This window comes from Rana temporaria, chromosome 1 (genome assembly GCF_905171775.1).
Source record: "Rana temporaria chromosome 1, aRanTem1.1, whole genome shotgun sequence".
NCBI classification, from domain to species: domain Eukaryota; kingdom Metazoa; phylum Chordata; class Amphibia; order Anura; family Ranidae; genus Rana; species Rana temporaria.
The window spans coordinates 321,257,703-321,275,142 of record NC_053489.1 but is presented as its reverse complement, the minus strand read 5'-3'; the positions used below and the strand labels follow the sequence as shown (position 1 = coordinate 321,275,142).

Sequence of the window (17,440 nt, the reverse complement as noted above, 5' to 3'; positions counted from 1 at the left end):
ATCATTCCATCTCCAATGTCCTCTTCCCTGTCATTTCTTTGCAGGTCCTGGGATGCCCCTCTTTGGCCATTAGAGAGGTTTCTCCTGCGACACTTGACTCTATTCTTGACATGCCAAGAATGCGCCAGGGTGTACACTACGTAGTGCATGTGTTTTTTTGTGGGGCATCACAGCATATAGCAATACTGAGTGCATTTACATCTGTACCCTGTGGTGTACTGAAGGTGTTACTTTATACACTATTGTGTATTGCGGTATCATAAATAATTTTTTTTTTTTTATTATTAACACACAAACCTCCTAACTTACATTAAAATGTATCTTTTTAGGTTAGCAGGCAATCTTTGGCTTTGCCACAGATGTCAGATTATTAGTCAAGACCCAAGACACCCATTCCTAGTAAAGAAAATCACCCATTCAAGTAAAGAAAACCATAAACTGTAGTGGTAACCCTCATTTAATTATTCCAAATACTAACTATGTGCACATTGAAGAAATTATGCGTTTGTCATATTCTGAGCAGTACAGTTATACTGCACACTTTTTAAGTATGACAGTGTGTCTCTGCACATTATTGTATTGTAGTTGATTTTCATTTCCTCTGACCTTGCGTAATCGTATGCTGTAAAATTTAACACTGATAACATCAACGCTATGATGGCAAAATGGCTAAATGGAAACTGTAAGTGACACATGCTACAAGTGAATATGCAGCTTCAGCATGTTGAACCTAAAGAATATATGCGACTGAAATTCTCAGTAAGTTTAAAGCCATTTAGGGATCGGGTTAATTGAGAATTCTTGGTACTATTTCCTAAAGCTGGACTTTAATCATTGCAGCACCGGAAGATTTACCCCCCCCCCTTTATGACCAGACCATTTTTTTCGATACAGCACTGCGTTACTGTAACTGACAATTATGCAGTCGTGCGACACTGTACCCAAATAAAATGTATGTCCTTTTTATTTTTTTCTCTCAAATAGAGCTTTCTTCTGGTGTTATTTGATCACATCTGTGTTTTTTTTCTGCGCTATAAACAACAAAAAACAGACAATTAAAAAAAAAAACATCCAGTAAAAAAAATCTAATTTCTTCATCAATTTAGGCCAGTTTGCATTCTGCTTCATATTTTTGGTGAAAAAATAAATAGAATAAAAAATAAAAAAAGATTTTGGCTTGTGCAAAAGTCATAGGGCCAGATTCAGAAAGATGTGCCTATCTTTAGGCGGGCGTAGCGTATCTCAGATACACTACGCCGCCGTAACTTAGTGAGGCAGGTCCCGTATTCTGAAAGAACTTGCACCTTAAGTTACGGCGGCGTAGTGTAACTGGTCCGGCGTAAGCCCGCCTAATTCAAAGTAGGCATGTAGTGGTCGTGTTGTATGCTAATGACTCATGACCCTACGTAATTGATGCTCCTAACGAACGGCGCATGCGCCGTCCGTGAAAGTATCCCAGTGCGCATGCTCCAAATCACGCCGCAAATAGTCAATGCTTTAGACGTGAACGTAACTTACGCACAGCCCTATTCGCGTACGACTTGCGCAAACGACGTAAACGCCGCAAAGTTTTACGCTGTCCCGACGTCCATACTTAACATTGGCTATGCCTTATATAGCAGGGGTAACTTTACGCCGAAAAAAGCCTTACGTAAACGACGTAAATCAATGCTCCGGGCGCACGTACATTTCTGAATCGGCGTATCTAGCTCATTTACATATTTTACGCGGAAATCAACGGAAGCGCCATCTTGCGGCCAGCATAAATATGCACCCCAAGATACGACGGCGTAGGAGACTTACGCCGCTCGTATCTAGGCAACAGTGAGGCGTATCTGATTCTATGAATCAGGCGCAGAGATGCGACGCCTCACTTCAGAGTTACGACGGCGTATCTGGAGATACACCGTCGTAACTCCTTTCTGAATCTGGCCCATAGTGTCTACAAACTATGGGATATTTGTATGGAAATGTTTATTTATATTTTTCTAGTAATCAGCAACTTATAGCGGGACTGCGATATTGCGGCTAACAGTTGGGACACTTACACTTTTGAAGTTTTTTCGTGACCAGTGGCACAAATACAGTGATCAGTGCTAAAAAAAATATGAACTGTCACTGTACTAATGACACTGGGAAGGGGTTAACCTCAGGGGAGATTAAAGGGTTAAATGTGTTTCTAGCTGGTGTTTTACTAAACTGTGGGAGGTGCTTGTACTAGCGGAAGGCATAGATCTGTGTCCCTGCTTTGTAGGGACACAGGATCAATGTCTTCCCTGCTGATGGCAATTTGCCTTGTTTACATAGGCAGCCTGCCGTACTGCCTGTGTAATGAACAGTCGGTGGGCACCGGCGGACAAAGTCCACCGGCACCTGTTCGCCCTCAACCCATAAGAGCTGGATCACGTACTAGGTACATGATCCAGCTCAGGAGAGTCGCCTTGCCCCGTATATATGTACAGTATACGGTCCGCAAGCAGTTACATTTACCCTTTGCTGTGCACTTGCTACAACTTAGAACTGTCAGGTTTTGCTGGGGTTATCCATATTTTCAAATCCCAGAGTCTATATATTGGTCAAAAATATGGCGCGTTTTAGGAAAAGCTTGGAAAAATAAATGCCATTCACACAATTTTTAGGGCATACCATTTTCTGATCTGCAAAATTCTAAACACAAATACACATGGACAAATATGTATAGCACCCTCCTAGATGGGATGCTAGAATTCAGTGTTTTTTGACTCCTCTGTAATCAGTGGAGCAGATATTGATTTATTTGGGCTGTTGTGGATCTCACAGGTTGCCTTCCAGAGGCTTCCAGAACAGGAGTCTCCAAACTTTCTAAACATAGAGCCAGTTTGCTGAAGAGTGCCCGGTGGAAGCTGGAAAGTGTGTACCCATCCTGTAGCATTGTGAGTATTAACCTGTTCCTCACTGAACAGTGGCCGGTGGAAGCTATAAGTGAGTACCCAGATAGCAAGGATAACTTGCCTCCCCCTTTCTCCACTCAACCCCCCTATATGGTAATGGGTAGATTCATGCATACCATGCTGCGGCCACCCCCTATTCACGTGCATGAATTACAGCAGTGTTTTTTTGTTTTTGTTTTTTAAGCACCTGATTAGAGCCAGAGGCTCCAATAGGCTTCAAAATCGAGCAGATAGCTAGCACAACTCCGACATTTTTTCTACAGCGTGTGGTCCGCTGTAACATAAAAGTGGTCTCCCCGGCATATTCACCACAAGATCATTTTTATGGGCGGCGGGAGAAGTGCCCCCCCTCCTCCTGTGTGCTTACAGGAGCCACTGGAAGCGGTGGAGGCAATCCAGTCCTGGTGGCCTGATGGGCAGTAAATCGAGTGAGGACATTATGGTCCCTACTCCACTCTATGCCCTTGGAGGACCGGAGCGTCACTTTCGCCCAATGGCCTTAAATGGACATTTTTTTTTTTTTTTTATTGCTTTTAAGTGTGAATGTGAGATATGAAACCTTTTTGACCCCAGATCTCACATTAAAGAGGTCTTGTCATGATTTTTTTTTCTATTACAAGGGATGTTTACATCACAATTTTGAAGCATGACATGTTGGGTATCAATATACTTGGCTTATCATAATCTTTCACAATATAGAGCAAATTGTGCTAACCTTACAGTTTTTCCTTTTTTTTTTCAAAAAAAGTGTATTTAAAAAAAAAAAAAAATTGTAAGAGCGCTGTGCAAATACAGTAGGACATAATGTATTGCAACGACCGTCATTTTATTCTCTAGGGCAGTGGTCATCAACCCTGTCATCGGGGCCCACTAACAGGCCAGGTTTGCAAGATAACTGAAATACACCACAAGTGATATCACTTGCTGCTCAGTGAATATATATATATATATATATATATATATATATATATATATATATATAAAATGTGTGTGCAGGGCCGATCCTAGGGTCACAGATGCCCGGGTGCAGAAATATTGCTGTGCCCCTACATGGGCGTGGTCATCTTACTAACTCCTCCCCTTTACAAATGTGTCCCCCATCAGAGCCCCCCAGCAGGTGTCCCCCATCAGAGCCCCCCAGCAGGTGTCCCCCATCAGAGCCCCCCACATCAGGAGTCCCCATAGATCAGTACCTGTCCAATAGATCCCTGTAGCTCGGGCATGCTGGGAGCAGAAGCACATTGCAGGGGGTCTTTGGTTACTAGGAGGGTGGCACTCTGAGAGCATTTTTGTGAGTGCACAGGATGATTGGCAGCAGCTACAGCCAACCCAGAAGCCTCTCATCACACCGCCTATGGGAGAAGAGCCGACACACGCAGAGGGGGCGGGGCAGACAGGAGACTGCTCCATGCACACTGGACAGAATTTATTGATGGAGCCTAGTGCCGGAACGTGTTTCGGTACTAGGCTCCGCTGCGGTACCCAACCCGGATTCTGGGGACAGCGGGGAGGTTTGCGCTCTTGTTAGTTGCCAGTGGAGAGAGCAAGCGGGATGGGGAACCGCAGCAACCGCTACAGGCACTCTGCCTCTGGACACAGACAAGGAGGAGGGAGGGGAGCACTTTGGAGCTTTGGCGCCCCCCCCTCTGTCTGCGGCGCCTGGGTGCGGAGCACCCCGTGCACCCTGCCTAGGATCGGCCCTGTGTGTGTGTGTATAATGTTTGGGGGTTCTATGTAATTTTCTAGCAAAAACATGATTTTAACTTGTAAACACGCAGTGTAAAAAATAGGCTTGGTCCTTAAATGGTTAATATTCAAATTTACAAGGAGGAAAGTACTTTGAGCTGCCATTTTTTTCCCCAGTAAGTGAATTTGGTACAGTTAGTAGAATTTTCAGAAAAAAATAAAATGATGTACTATTTTCTACAGAAACCCTGCTGTTTTGAAATGGTAAGGAACAGCTCCCTCTGGTGAAGTATGATGGTACTGTACAGTATATCATTTGCAGGGACAAACAAACCAATTCAGGGATATGAAACTAAAAAATGCTTTTGATAGTTTACAGCGACATGTAAATAAATGAAGACCTCTGCATTGTTTAATTATGGTGGGGCTGGTATATGCATATTTCAAGTGGTAAATGTAGTTTGCTACTTTGCTCAGCTATTTTTAACTACATGAAAAAACTGAAGAACTAAAATTGTAATATATTACAGTTTACAATTTCCTAGATGTAGTGGCTGCACATGGTTTCATTTATCAGGCTAAGAGCCTTCACAACCAATACGGGAAATAGCAGCTATATTTTCTAGAAATGCAGTGTCTTGTCACTTACTGTGAGAGGAGTGAGAGTAGCCACCCAGAGACAGGAAGTGTGTTTTTATTTGCCAGGCTTCCAGGTGAAAAAATCCTGAGAATGAAAACGAATGCAGCCTAAAGACTGAAAAGTCAAAATATATTACATTTTTGTTTTTTAGGTTTAGATATTCATTAAGTCAATCGGGGCAACTTTTACATTTTTCACACACATGTTCAAATCTGCATTTATTTTGCTCAAATTTACTTTATATCCCACAAAAAGCATACGTTTATTTTCTAAAAGCAGAGACCCTGGAGAATAAAATTACGATAGTTGCAATTTTTTATGCAGCACGATATTAGCGCTGCTATCAATTAAATACATATTTTTCCAAAAAAATAAATAAAAATACATCAAATTTTAGTGCACACACAATATTACTGTATACCTATTTTTTTGTAAAATATAATTATGTAGTTGTGTTGAATAAATATATACGGTACAAACTGGGTTTTGGAATCATTCTAAATCTGCTGACTGTTATGTAGTGCAGTAATTTTTATCGAATTCAGCCTATGAGATTGCCTCCCTTTTTTAAATGATGCCTTTCCATTTTAAAACCTAGCTTCTACTGCATTTTGCGCTCACAGCAAAGCAAAGACTGGGTTCCTTGTAAATTTCCATGGCAACTGCTTGCCAGCACAAAGAATTGATAGCCTGCTGCCTGTCAATATCTAAAGGAGGAGCAGCACTTGTGTGTAGAGAATCTGACAGCTGGGCCATAGTCCTTTGTAAAGATCTAGAAGCCTGAATTCAGTCTTGCTTTATGTGACCCTCTGCGCGTTTTTCTCTCTTTTTTGTTTCTTTTCCTTGCATGGCTTTCCTTTTGCTGGCAGTATGTCTCTTATCTATCTGGATGAATCCCTTCCTTACTCGGTCCACCTCTTGCTTTCAACTGTCTGTACTAACTGTGCCCTGTAGAACCTGAGGTTATAAACGTAGGTGCTTTGTTGGCAAGTCTTGCCGGTACATTGTCTCTTTTTGGACCCTGACATCTCCCCCACTTTGCCTGGCACCCTTGAAAAGTCTCAACTTTGATTGGATTTTTTGTCGCCTCTTAGCTGTTTTTCTTTCTTAGCTGTCTATCACTTGTCACTCAAGCTTCACTCCCCCCCCCCCCTTCTGTGTCTTTGTAGTATTCTGTTGAGTAACAATGCTAGATTCTTAAGGCCCCTTTTACACGGGCATTTCGTATGTCCGTTTTTCATCAGTCTGCTGGCGGCTGAAAAATGGACAGCAATGCATTCCTATGTGCAAACTGATGAGCGTCCGTTTACATCCACATCCTTCCACATCTGTTTCTTTTTAAATGGATCAAAACCTGATTTTTGTTCCGTTAAACAAACGGATGTAAACAGACAAACTGTCCATTTTTGCATCCGTTTTTGCATTGGTTGTTAGAAACTGCCATCTGCACATTGAATGCAGCTACGGGTGGAGAGGCTATGTGTACTTCAGATGGGGGGGGGGGCAGGAGAGGAGCAGTATATACAGTGAGGGGGCAGTGTGTACAGATAGACTCCCTCACTTGTCAGGCCTGACTGTCATTGATGTCTTTAAATGCAACTGTCTTTTTTTTTCTATACTTTATAGTGCCGGAAAAGGAGCTGGTTTCATCCTTCTACTGAAATAAAGTTGATGTCAATGGGTGACTCTTCCCCTTTTGTGTAGTCTAGTGGCGGGGCAGAATGACCGCAATCTTTAGACCTAAAATTGAAAAAATGGCTCTGGGACTCAAGTGATTAAGTGGATGTTCAAAACGAATGGAAAACTGATGCGAACTGAGGAAAAAATGATGTAAACCTTTTTTTTTAAACGTGACTGAACTGATAAAACAAATGCCTGTGTTAAAGGGGCCTATGTCTTATAATGATCTATACTGATCAGCTAGCCTTCTGTTTGTTTCTACTGATTGTCCGTTTTCAATTAAGGCCTCTTCCACACAGGCGGACTCCGTCGCTATCGGAGATCTCTCCGCAGATCTCCACTGAGCCGGCAGATGCCAAGTCCCTCTCTGCTCACTGAGCGGGGAGGGGCTTGTGCAGCGGCGCTGTCTCCTATGGGGAGATCTGATGAAAACGGACAGCATGTCCGTTTTCATCAGATCTTACCTGATCCGATCCGCCATGGACGGATGGGGACGTATCGCTAGATGGGGACGTATCGCTAGATCTTACCTGATCCGATCCGCCATGGACGGATGGGGACGTATCGCTATCCGTCCGATTTTGGCGGATCAGGTCGGATGTCGGCGGACATGTCTCCGCTGACATCCGACGCTCCATAGGACTGAATGGAACGGCCATTCAGGTCCACCGTCAAAACTGACAGGTGGACCTGAACGATTGTGTGAAAGGGGCCTAAAATAATCTTTTGGTCATTGTTATTTTAGAACATCAACATTGTAATAACAATACAAACAATAGTTATTTTTGACAACCCAATCTAATCTTACTTGAAAATTCTCCTTTATTGTTGCGAGTTCTGCCTGACTGCTGTCAATCTCTTTTCACAACTTCCTGAATTGCTTGTGTTTTGTTAGATTAGACGACCCATCAGAATTTGTAACAGATGTAACGTTTCGTTGCCGCCATCTTGCTACACCCTGCACTCATAGTAAGGATACAGTGAGAAGGCGGCAAGTGGGCATCTTGTTGCACCCACCAGAGTCTTTCATTTCACCCTTATTTTTAACAGTAAACTCAGCTTATATATTGAAATACAGTATTTTCAAATCCCTCACACTGTTTTGATGTTTGTTTTTCAAATCAGTGGTGTTCTGTCAGATTAAACCTGTGAGATCAGCGGGTTTGCCATTGCTTTTAAAATCCCTGTAACACCTGTAATATCTGTCTGATCCTGCCTGACTATACCCTCTTCCCTGTACGCTGACTCCAATATAACAGGGCTGCTGAGCTCTGACACCAGAGTCATCCGTAAGTCTCTCCTTCATCCGTAGCCTGCTATCTGTCTCCTCTGTGCTCTCTCTCATAAATAGGTACCTCCGCTCTCTGCTTGTCAGCGTGTGACAGTGCCTGCCCCTTCAACTCCTGCTGCTCAAATAACTTTCACCTCTGTGTTCTAATCATGTGTGCCCCTGTGCGAGTGATTTTATAAAAAAAAGTCTGCTATACCTCATTTCAAAGCTCTTCTCAGCGATCACATGATCGGCTGGCTCTCCCTCTCCTTTCCCGATTGACATCAGCGGGGGGAATCTCGGCCCCGCCCACTGCATCTATCAGATAGGGAGAGAAGAAAGCCCAGCCGATTATGTGATTGCTGAGAAGAGCTCTGAAATGAGGTATAGCAGGCTTTTTTGCTAGTGGTTTTTGAGTCCTGGCAAGAAGGGCTGCCTGGGACCCCGGGGGGGGCGAGCACCGCCGATCAGAGGGGAAGAGCCGCCGGCTGGATGATCAGAGCAGGGAACATCACAGCTTTCGTTTCAATAGCTGTGTGTTCCCCACGCCGTGCCCGGTCACATAAGCCCCTCCTCTTTTTCCGGGACTTTAATAGACAGATCACCATCCAATCCTAGGACAGGTGACATGTATCAAAGTTCCCCGGACAAGAGGAGGGGCTTATGTGACGGTGCGCCGCAGGGGAACACACAGCTATTGAAATGAAAGCTGTGATGTTCTCTGCTCTGATCATCAAGCAATGGCTCTTCTCTTCCCATCCACAGGTAGGCTGCATTATGGGGGACACAGGCTGCATTATGGGGGACACAGGCTGCATTATGGGGGACACAGGCTGGCTGCATTGGTGGACACGGGCAGGCTGCATTAGTGGACACGGGCAGGCTGCATTGGCGGGCACAGGCTGCATTGGTGGACACGGGCAGGTGGCATTGGTGGGCACGGATGAAGTTGTTAATATTTTTATAACTTAATTCTGCATAAAAACAGAATTAAGTTATTCAAAACATAAAAAAGTAGTGTTATTTCATGAGATAATTTATGAGGGCGGGTTTAGGGATGGGATTAGAGGCGGGACATGGTAGGGGTTAGGCGGGCAACTGGTGGCGAGTAACCCTTGAGGCCTGGCTAGTAGCTCAGGACTTGAAATTTTGAGCCGTGTCTTCAACACTCATCATCATTAGAAATTCTCGTGAAAAATATGTTACTTCTACTTTTACAATGCATTCATTTTTTATAAATGACCTCTGATGTACCTACAGGTTCAAGTGATAAAATGACAATCCTTGTTTTTTGTCCAACAAGTTTCTAGACAAAGTTAGACAATTGATACACACACACACACAAATTTTAATTGAAGAATCTGGGAAGCTCTGCAAGGGGGATGATTGAAAGTGATTGTAATTGTTGTTAGCTCATTTCTTAAGTAGGCTCTTTTATTGAGTGCAGTTCTTCAGTGTTGAATTTATTATACTGATTGTCTCTCTGTCTAATTTTATTACAGAAAGTGAGTGAGAAGGTTGGAGGGGCCGAAGGCACCAAGCTTGACGATGATTTTAAAGAAATGGAAAGAGTAAGTACAGTGATAATTTTTTTTCGGTTCAACCTTTCTCAATAAGATTTGTGTGTTGTTTGTATTTAATCTTTTTCCTGTTTAGTTGCAAGATGAGAATTTAGATGCCTTTTTTACTTAAAGCGGCAGTAAACCCATCGATTTTTAACAATTCCAAAAAAAACTTTACATTCACTCTCAACCAAACTGTCAAATCATCTAATGGCTGGGGTCATAACTGATCACATGTGCAGCATCATAGCAGTTGAAGATTGGGATCATCCTTGGTGGAAAACGATAAAAGGGTTTACTTTCACTTTAAAGAGGAACTTCGCTCTGGAAGAAAAAAACAAATATGGTAACTGCTGTCTTTTTATAAATATATACTTTCCCAGGCTGAGGTTGCGGGCAGGAAGTGGTGGGGCGAAATGGGGCAGGTTCCTGTCAGAAATAGGTACCTACTCCAAGAAGAAAAGCCGCAGTGGCGGCTGGTGCTTAAAATTGGGGGGGGGGGGGGGGCTGCAACCTTATTCCATTACATGTTCACAATAAAACAAAATTAAGCTTTTAATGGAAAAAATATTTACCATATTTTAATGACAGACCTCCTCAGTGGACAGTGGCTACAGGGCAGAAAGGCACTAGTACTGCCAGGAAGCCTGCTGAGCTCTCCTGTTGCGAAGCTGATGCCTAGCCTTGTCCAGAAAAGAAGCCCTGCTGACCTCTCTAGCTATACAAGTCCTGTATAATCATGATAATATAGTATGTCCTGACACTGAACTTAGGGAGGTGCAAAGGGAAGTCCTGGCAACAAGGGAAGACTGTCATTAGTGTGATTGGCGAATGCACAATAACACTAAGATGTGCAGTAAGCTTAGTAAGGCTTGCACTGTATTTTTAGGTCACAGACTGAGACATAGCAGTCCAGGAACAATCAATTAAAAAGTTTGACTATCCCAGCAAATCCGGGACAATTGCCAATGATGTATATAGCCAAGCGTAAGAGTATGAAAGGTACTAAAAGTGTAAATAGTGCAGAGTTCAGGAGCAGGCAATACACAGGCTAATGTCCAACCAAAAATTACCTCCCCTACATAGTACAGAGCTCCCCCCCCCCATACAGCACAGAGGCATGACTGCTGAGAAGCATAGGCCCATTTATGATCCATTCATAAACTGATACCTTGCCCCCCAAAAATACACAGAAGCTGATTAAGTAGGAAATAGGGCAAGGCCACAGCTTTATTGAACCTTGCAAATTTAACAACTTTCCAAATGTACCAAACAATGCCAGCCACAGTTATACTGTGAGCTCCCATAAAACATAAACTCACATAGTCTAAGAGGCCTGTCCTTACCATCAGTGCCAGACATGCATTAGACTGACCCCAGAATTTTACTCTAGGGTATAGCCCATAAAGCATTACCTATTGCTGGCAAGGTCAAAACCACCACACACAGTGGTAGTCGGTGGTACACTGACGAGTGCCCCACCGCAACCAACACCTGCTCGACACCAGATTGTAAGCCAAGATTAAACATATAAATCATTTAATGAACCCCATAAGGCCTACTACTACTGTTATCTCCCTCAAGAACTCTGTGGTGGACAACAATGCCACCAATTCTGAGCATTCACCATGCGACGAAACGCCTCCAAACAAGAACCAGAAACGAGAACACAGTGTGTGATGGGCCCAAACCAAAAAAAGAGACAATGTTGGAAAAAAAGATAGATTGGTAAAAGCAGCACAACATTGAGCAATAACATGGTTAAGGGAAGAGATTAAATCTACAGATCGGTAATGCCCTTCATCGTTACCCATAGATGAATGATAAGAATGAAGGGACCTGAAACCAATTGTCTGAGGCATAACAGCTCAGGTAACACCAGCAACCAGCAAAGGCCATGAAAACTGATAATGAATTCTGGCAACTTCAAAAGAAAATGCAAGGTTCTCTCCACAGTGTCAAAATTCAGCATAGCAAGCGGCCAGATAAACTAAGGAGTTAACGATGATCCAAAGTATAGCTGGGGAGGAACATGAAATCGGAAAAAAAGGTGTGTACGAACATATAGCAAAAAATGAAATGCTTCCCATCTACCTAAATGCCATATCTCTCATCCAAAAAAAAAAAAAAACATTCCATGGGCAGCAATGGCTGCGCCAATGAGGAAAGAGTAAGTGGAAAAAAATCAGTAGGAGGTAAGACCAGCTAGGAAAGAAAAAGGCGGTAAACCCATAAAAAATTGGAATTTGCTGAGATTTGAAGAATCAACATGAGATCAAAAAATAATTCTGTGATAAGCACATCCTCTGCCCAGTTACCACCAACTGAGCACTTGTCCTCGGCAACAAGTTCACTAATCCTAAAGATTAGTGACAAAGCGTGCCCAAGAAAAAGGAAAAGCCCTATATGCAGAAACAGATAGAGGAGAAACATGGAGAGGATGTTGTTAAGTTGTGCACGGAAAACAGGTGCTGAGAATCAGGGAAGCAAGTCAGATGTTTCCAACCCTTCAAAACCCTCCGAATAAGAAAACCCTGGAGATGTCCTCCCAGCTGAATAGTCTGAACCAAAACAATACAGAAGAGAGGGTGGTACCCACCGTCTAACCAGTGACAACTTTATCCTGTAGTTGGAGGGGTTACAAAAAAAGAGCAGGTCTGGTCATCTCCACCTGTAACCAATTAATGGGTTGATTTTTTTTACAGTGAAAAATCTTTAATGTATTTAAGGTACAATAAGACATCCCAATAAATATGCTTCCACACAGAGTGCAGGAAAGAGTCAAAGTTCAGGATGGATATAGAGCCAGTTCAGATGTCTTTACTGGTCGTTCTCATACAGGGCAGGGTCCTTCTTCTTCAATCTCTCATGCTCTCTTGTCCCCTAGTTGTAGGTTATGTATGCCAGAGCAAAGGGTGGCACCACTGTCAGGAAGCTTGATGCACACCTCCGCAAAACATTGGGAAAGCCTTTTGAAAAAACGTGGGCAAATGCCCTCTGCTCAAAAGGAGATAAGGTGAAAGTGATGACGTGTTGCACCTTAGCGAGGTCTCCAAAGTGCACCCCATGGTTTATTTGCTTGTCTCCTCAATGCCAAACTCAGGACGACCAATGGGTTGATTTTTTAATTAAGTAAATCTTGCCCTTCATAGCTCAGAAGGGCTCCTTCCTTATATATACCTGTTTTTATTGTCATATTTGTATGCTTTTATGAAGGTCTTAGGCCGAAACGTGTCAGAATTTTTGGATGCTGTTACTGCTGTAATGCTTCAATAAATATTTTCTATGGAGAAGCTGTCGAGATGCTGGCCTGTACTTTCTACGGAATAGGAAAAGAGCCAGGTGCCTGTCCTGCGGGGAGGAAAGGGAGAACTTTCTGAGAGTTATAGACCCCAGTCATAAATATAAGAGGCATGCTGAGAGTTGCAATTCCTTGTAATACCAGTGATGGTAGATGTGTTGGGACTTATGGCCTCCTGCAGTAGTATAGCTCCAGGAAATGCTATGAGGTGTAGTCACCAATATACAAAAAAAAAGACATGCTGTAGCTCCCTGTAATGCAATTGCTGGCAGATGTGTTGGGAGGTATATTGCCCCCCAGTAGTACAGGAATAAGATATGCTGAGTTGTGCTCCCCTACCTATGAATATATGCAAGACTTGCCGGGAGGTGTAGTTCAGCAATATCAGTAGCAACAGGTACTTCCTAATGACAAAAGACAGTCTTGTTTGTATCTGGGGAACAGCGAGATTTTAGCCTGTACCCCCTCCTTCGTTCTGGCATGCAGTGCAACTAAACATTACATCTTCATAGCAGCCCTAATCAATAGTTGGATAGGCTCAATTACAAAGTCCCATCCTATTTTAAATAATAAATAAAAAGTTAAAGTCCATGTGCTTAGGAACAATATCTGTGACCAGCAAGCACAAAGTTTGTGATGCCAAATTAGTAAAACATTAAAGGATAAGTTCCCCCCTTTGTGAACATGTTGTGTGTTTTTAGGGCGTAACATATTTGTTGGCAAGAACAGCATGGTTGCTATTAAACTGAAAATACTCTATGCATCATACCTATCTATGCAGCAGGTGGCGCTGTAGTATTTTATAGTGTATAGTGTAGTATACATGTATTCTATGATATAACAGGGTGTATTGTCTATGTTCAGTGCACTTTTGTTATTCAGTTCCTGTTTCATGTTCCTCATGCTGTAAGACATGTTCTTTAATCCTCCATAAAAACAAATCTATTGCGGCAAACAAGAAGCTTCCAGCACACAATTTCAATACTCTGCACAACAATGTTTCCAATGCTGCAACCGCTTCCTGCTAATGCCCATCTCAAGTAAGTACGGTAAGAATGTTCCTGTACTAGCTGTCACTTTTTAAAATCAGCATGTGTGTGCAAATGAACTAAAAGCCCACCATCCTTTGCGGTTGTCAGCTTGTAGTTCTCAATGAACTACCACGGCTTTGTGGAGCGCCATTATAGTTCATTGATTTCTTCCCGTCCGTGTATCTACCTGCCCGTATGGCCAAATAAGGAAGGAGAGGGAAGATGAATCCCTCATGCAGGGCTACCCTACAAATGCCTGATTGGAATTCAACTTGAGGTTGACAGTCATTTCCGGAACATGGGACACAGCAGTGACGGGACAACTATTTAAAAAGCGGGACTGTTTCGGCAAATCCAGGACTGGTTGGCAAGTTATGAAACGTGTACCTCACTTTTGAGTTTTCGATCTTTCACATCCTTCTTTTCTCTCCTTGCCTTTCTCTCTCCATTACTTCCTGCTGCTTAATATGCCAATTTTCAGTCTTTGTATGGGTACCTTTTATAACTTTGGAATCTGTTAAATAGTAAAGTAACATGCTGTCAGACAGCAATGCAATGGTAGTTATTTTCTCCATCTAGGCAAACATTTATGCCGTTCCTCTGAAAGAATGACACAGAAGAAAATTGCAGCTTTTATACTTTTAAATATAATAATGAAACCACAAAGGACTGAGTTAGTGATATAATGTGTGGCTTAATTATAAAGTACAAAGGATATCACAAACAGCTAGCCGAGAGGAAATGTAGAAAATTGTGATTTAACAGTTTGCTTTGAGATTTTCTGAGATGTGTGATTCTTTATTTTTTTCACAAGCCAGAAATATAATTATCCAGGCAACAGTGTAGGTTCTGCAATCATCGGTTATATGTATCTTGCTTTTGTAAGAGAGCTGTGCTTCTCCAAGGCAGTGTCAGTGCAGGTGCATCACAAGGATGTGCCTTTGTGCTTTTATATGTGGTAGTTAGCAGCCTCAGCCATTGTAATTCTGCCCTGTAGCATATCATTATCCCTCCTGCTGTCCTCTTCTTACATCTTGTATGTTTAACATAACATGCGTGGCAAGCATAACATGCGTGGCTTTGTACCATGAATTGTGGATTCCTATGTTTAAAATTGTAATTGCATAGGTATCTAAATCACATTCTTTTTGCAAATTTGCTGTATACATGGCAATAGTAGATGTCTGATAAAGCTACTTTGACACGTGGACCATCATTTAGAGGGTAAAGGGTACCCCCTAGTAGCATTTTTTTTTTCTTTAGCACCTAGTTCAAGACCTAATGAATACAGCAAAAACAAGTGCAGTAAAACCTTGGATTGCGAGCATAATTCGTTCCCGAAACATGCCTGTAATCTAAAGCACTTGTATATCAAAGCAAATTTTCCCATAAGCAATAATGGAAACTCAAATGATTCGTTCCACAACCATTTATTCATAAGTCCTTCAGTCTATAGTCCATATAAAAAGATTAGAGCAATATAAGCTGTGTAATTATAAAATGTCCATCCGCAAATGTCGGCCTCCCCAAGGGGATTAGAAGCAAAATCCAGCAGGAGCTACAGAGTATAAAAGAGAAGAGAGGCGCCTCTAAGTGTAGCAATACGGTTACATTTAATAAAGTTACAACATTTAGCAACTTTAGCAAATGGTTGATGATTAAAAGAGGCACATCTAAGTATGCAGGCATTCGGGGCTCTCACCGCCGGCTCTGACTGCTTTCAGTCTGCAATCATGACTGGGAAGACTACACTGCAGTAGAGCGATCCGAAAGCGAGGCTTGAACCACTCGTGGAAGGGACGACATGAATGGTGGTGCGGAGGATGGTCTATGTGGACAGCTTTGCTTTACCCTGGAAGCCTGCATACTTATAGGTGCCTGTTTTAATCATCAACCATGTAAGTTTCTAAATGTTGTACCTTCATTAAATGTAACCATATTGCTACACTTAGGCCGTGTACACACCAGCAAACATGTACGATGAAACCGGTCCGCCGGACCGTTTTCACCGTACATGTCTGCCCGGGGCTTTCTGTACGATGGCTGTACTAACAATCGTACAGAAAGCCGCGTGTAAACAATATGCGGGGCGTGTCCGCGGTGTCGCCGCGTCGATGACGCGGTGTCGCCGCGACAATGACGCGGCGACGTGGGCGGGCCTGTCAGTTAAATGCTTCCACGCATGCGTCGAAGTCATTCGACGCATGCGAGGGATGGTGGGCGCTCGGACATGTACGGTAGGTCTGTACAGACGACCGAACATGTCCGAGCGGGCAGGATTCCAGCGGACTGTTTTAAAACAAGTCCAGGAATATTTGTCCGCTGGGAAAAGGCCCGGCGGGCAAATGTTTGCTGGAATCCTGCACGCTCGGGCCTACACACGACCGAACATGTCTGCTGAAACTGGCCCGCAGACCAGTTTCAGCAGACATGTTTGGTCGTCTGTATGGGGCCTGAGAGGCACCTCTCTTCTATTTTATACTCAGTTGTGAGATGACGCTACTCTTATATCAAGACATCGCTTGTATATCAAGTAAAAATGTTTTACCTGTCTTGGAAAACGCTCTCAAACCAAGGTTTTACTGTATATAAACATTTTGCTTGTTGGGCTATATGAAGGTTTTATTTAAGTGTTTCTAGGCTTCACCACTGTGTGGCTTGCTATTGTTTCTTGCTCATCTGCCCCTGATATTTTATTGTAAAGAGCCCTGCTTGCCTAAAGCCCTACTTTTTATACCCTTTGTAGGTGGGCCAACCATCCCAGCATAGAAGCCTTGGGAAAAACAGTAGTAAGGATTAAGTCATACTTCTAGATGTGAATGTTTGGCATTATCATGTGAGTGGCTTAAAGTGTTTAGGTCTACCTTATTGTATTCTGGAAGAGAACACAGACACAGGAAAATTCAACCCCCAAATTAAAACAGTTACACAGGTTTAAAAAAAATAATATCCAAAGTAAATGTAGTATAATTGCCACTCACCGTTATGGAATAAAAATTATTAATATCAGCAAAAAACAAGCAGTCAATGTTTGCTCCAATCAAAACAAAAATGTTCTCAGCTCCACATATTGTAAAGCTGCAAAAATAAGGTTTTATGGTGTTTTTAAATTAATTTTTTGGGGGGTTGAGGGAGGGGTTGTTGATTTGAAATGAGGGATGATGACATTGAGGATACTATTATTAAGGAGCAACTAAACTGAGCCATGGCCAAATAAAAAGACAGAAGATAAAGAAATGGTCACTAGTGTTAGTGTGAACCTCCCCACAGGTCACCTTTTTTTTTACCTGTTATTGACTTACCATGCCTTGCTCTGCACTGTGTCTGTGTGGAGGTGGTG

At 42.7% G+C, this 17,440-nt stretch overlaps 1 protein-coding gene and 1 pseudogene across 1 annotated transcript in view; one reads left to right on the top strand and one right to left on the bottom strand.

Annotated features, from left to right (window-relative positions):
- SH3GL2 (SH3 domain containing GRB2 like 2, endophilin A1) overlaps positions 1 to 17,440 on the top strand; it is a 188,218-nt gene that overhangs the window by 140,796 nt on the left and 29,982 nt on the right. Inside the window, exon 2 of the mRNA XM_040360127.1 lies at positions 9,709 to 9,777. Within this exon, the coding sequence (XP_040216061.1) occupies positions 9,709 to 9,777 (69 nt within the window). The remainder of the gene's footprint in view (positions 1 to 9,708; positions 9,778 to 17,440) is intronic.
- LOC120924760 lies at positions 12,463 to 14,675 on the bottom strand (annotated as a pseudogene).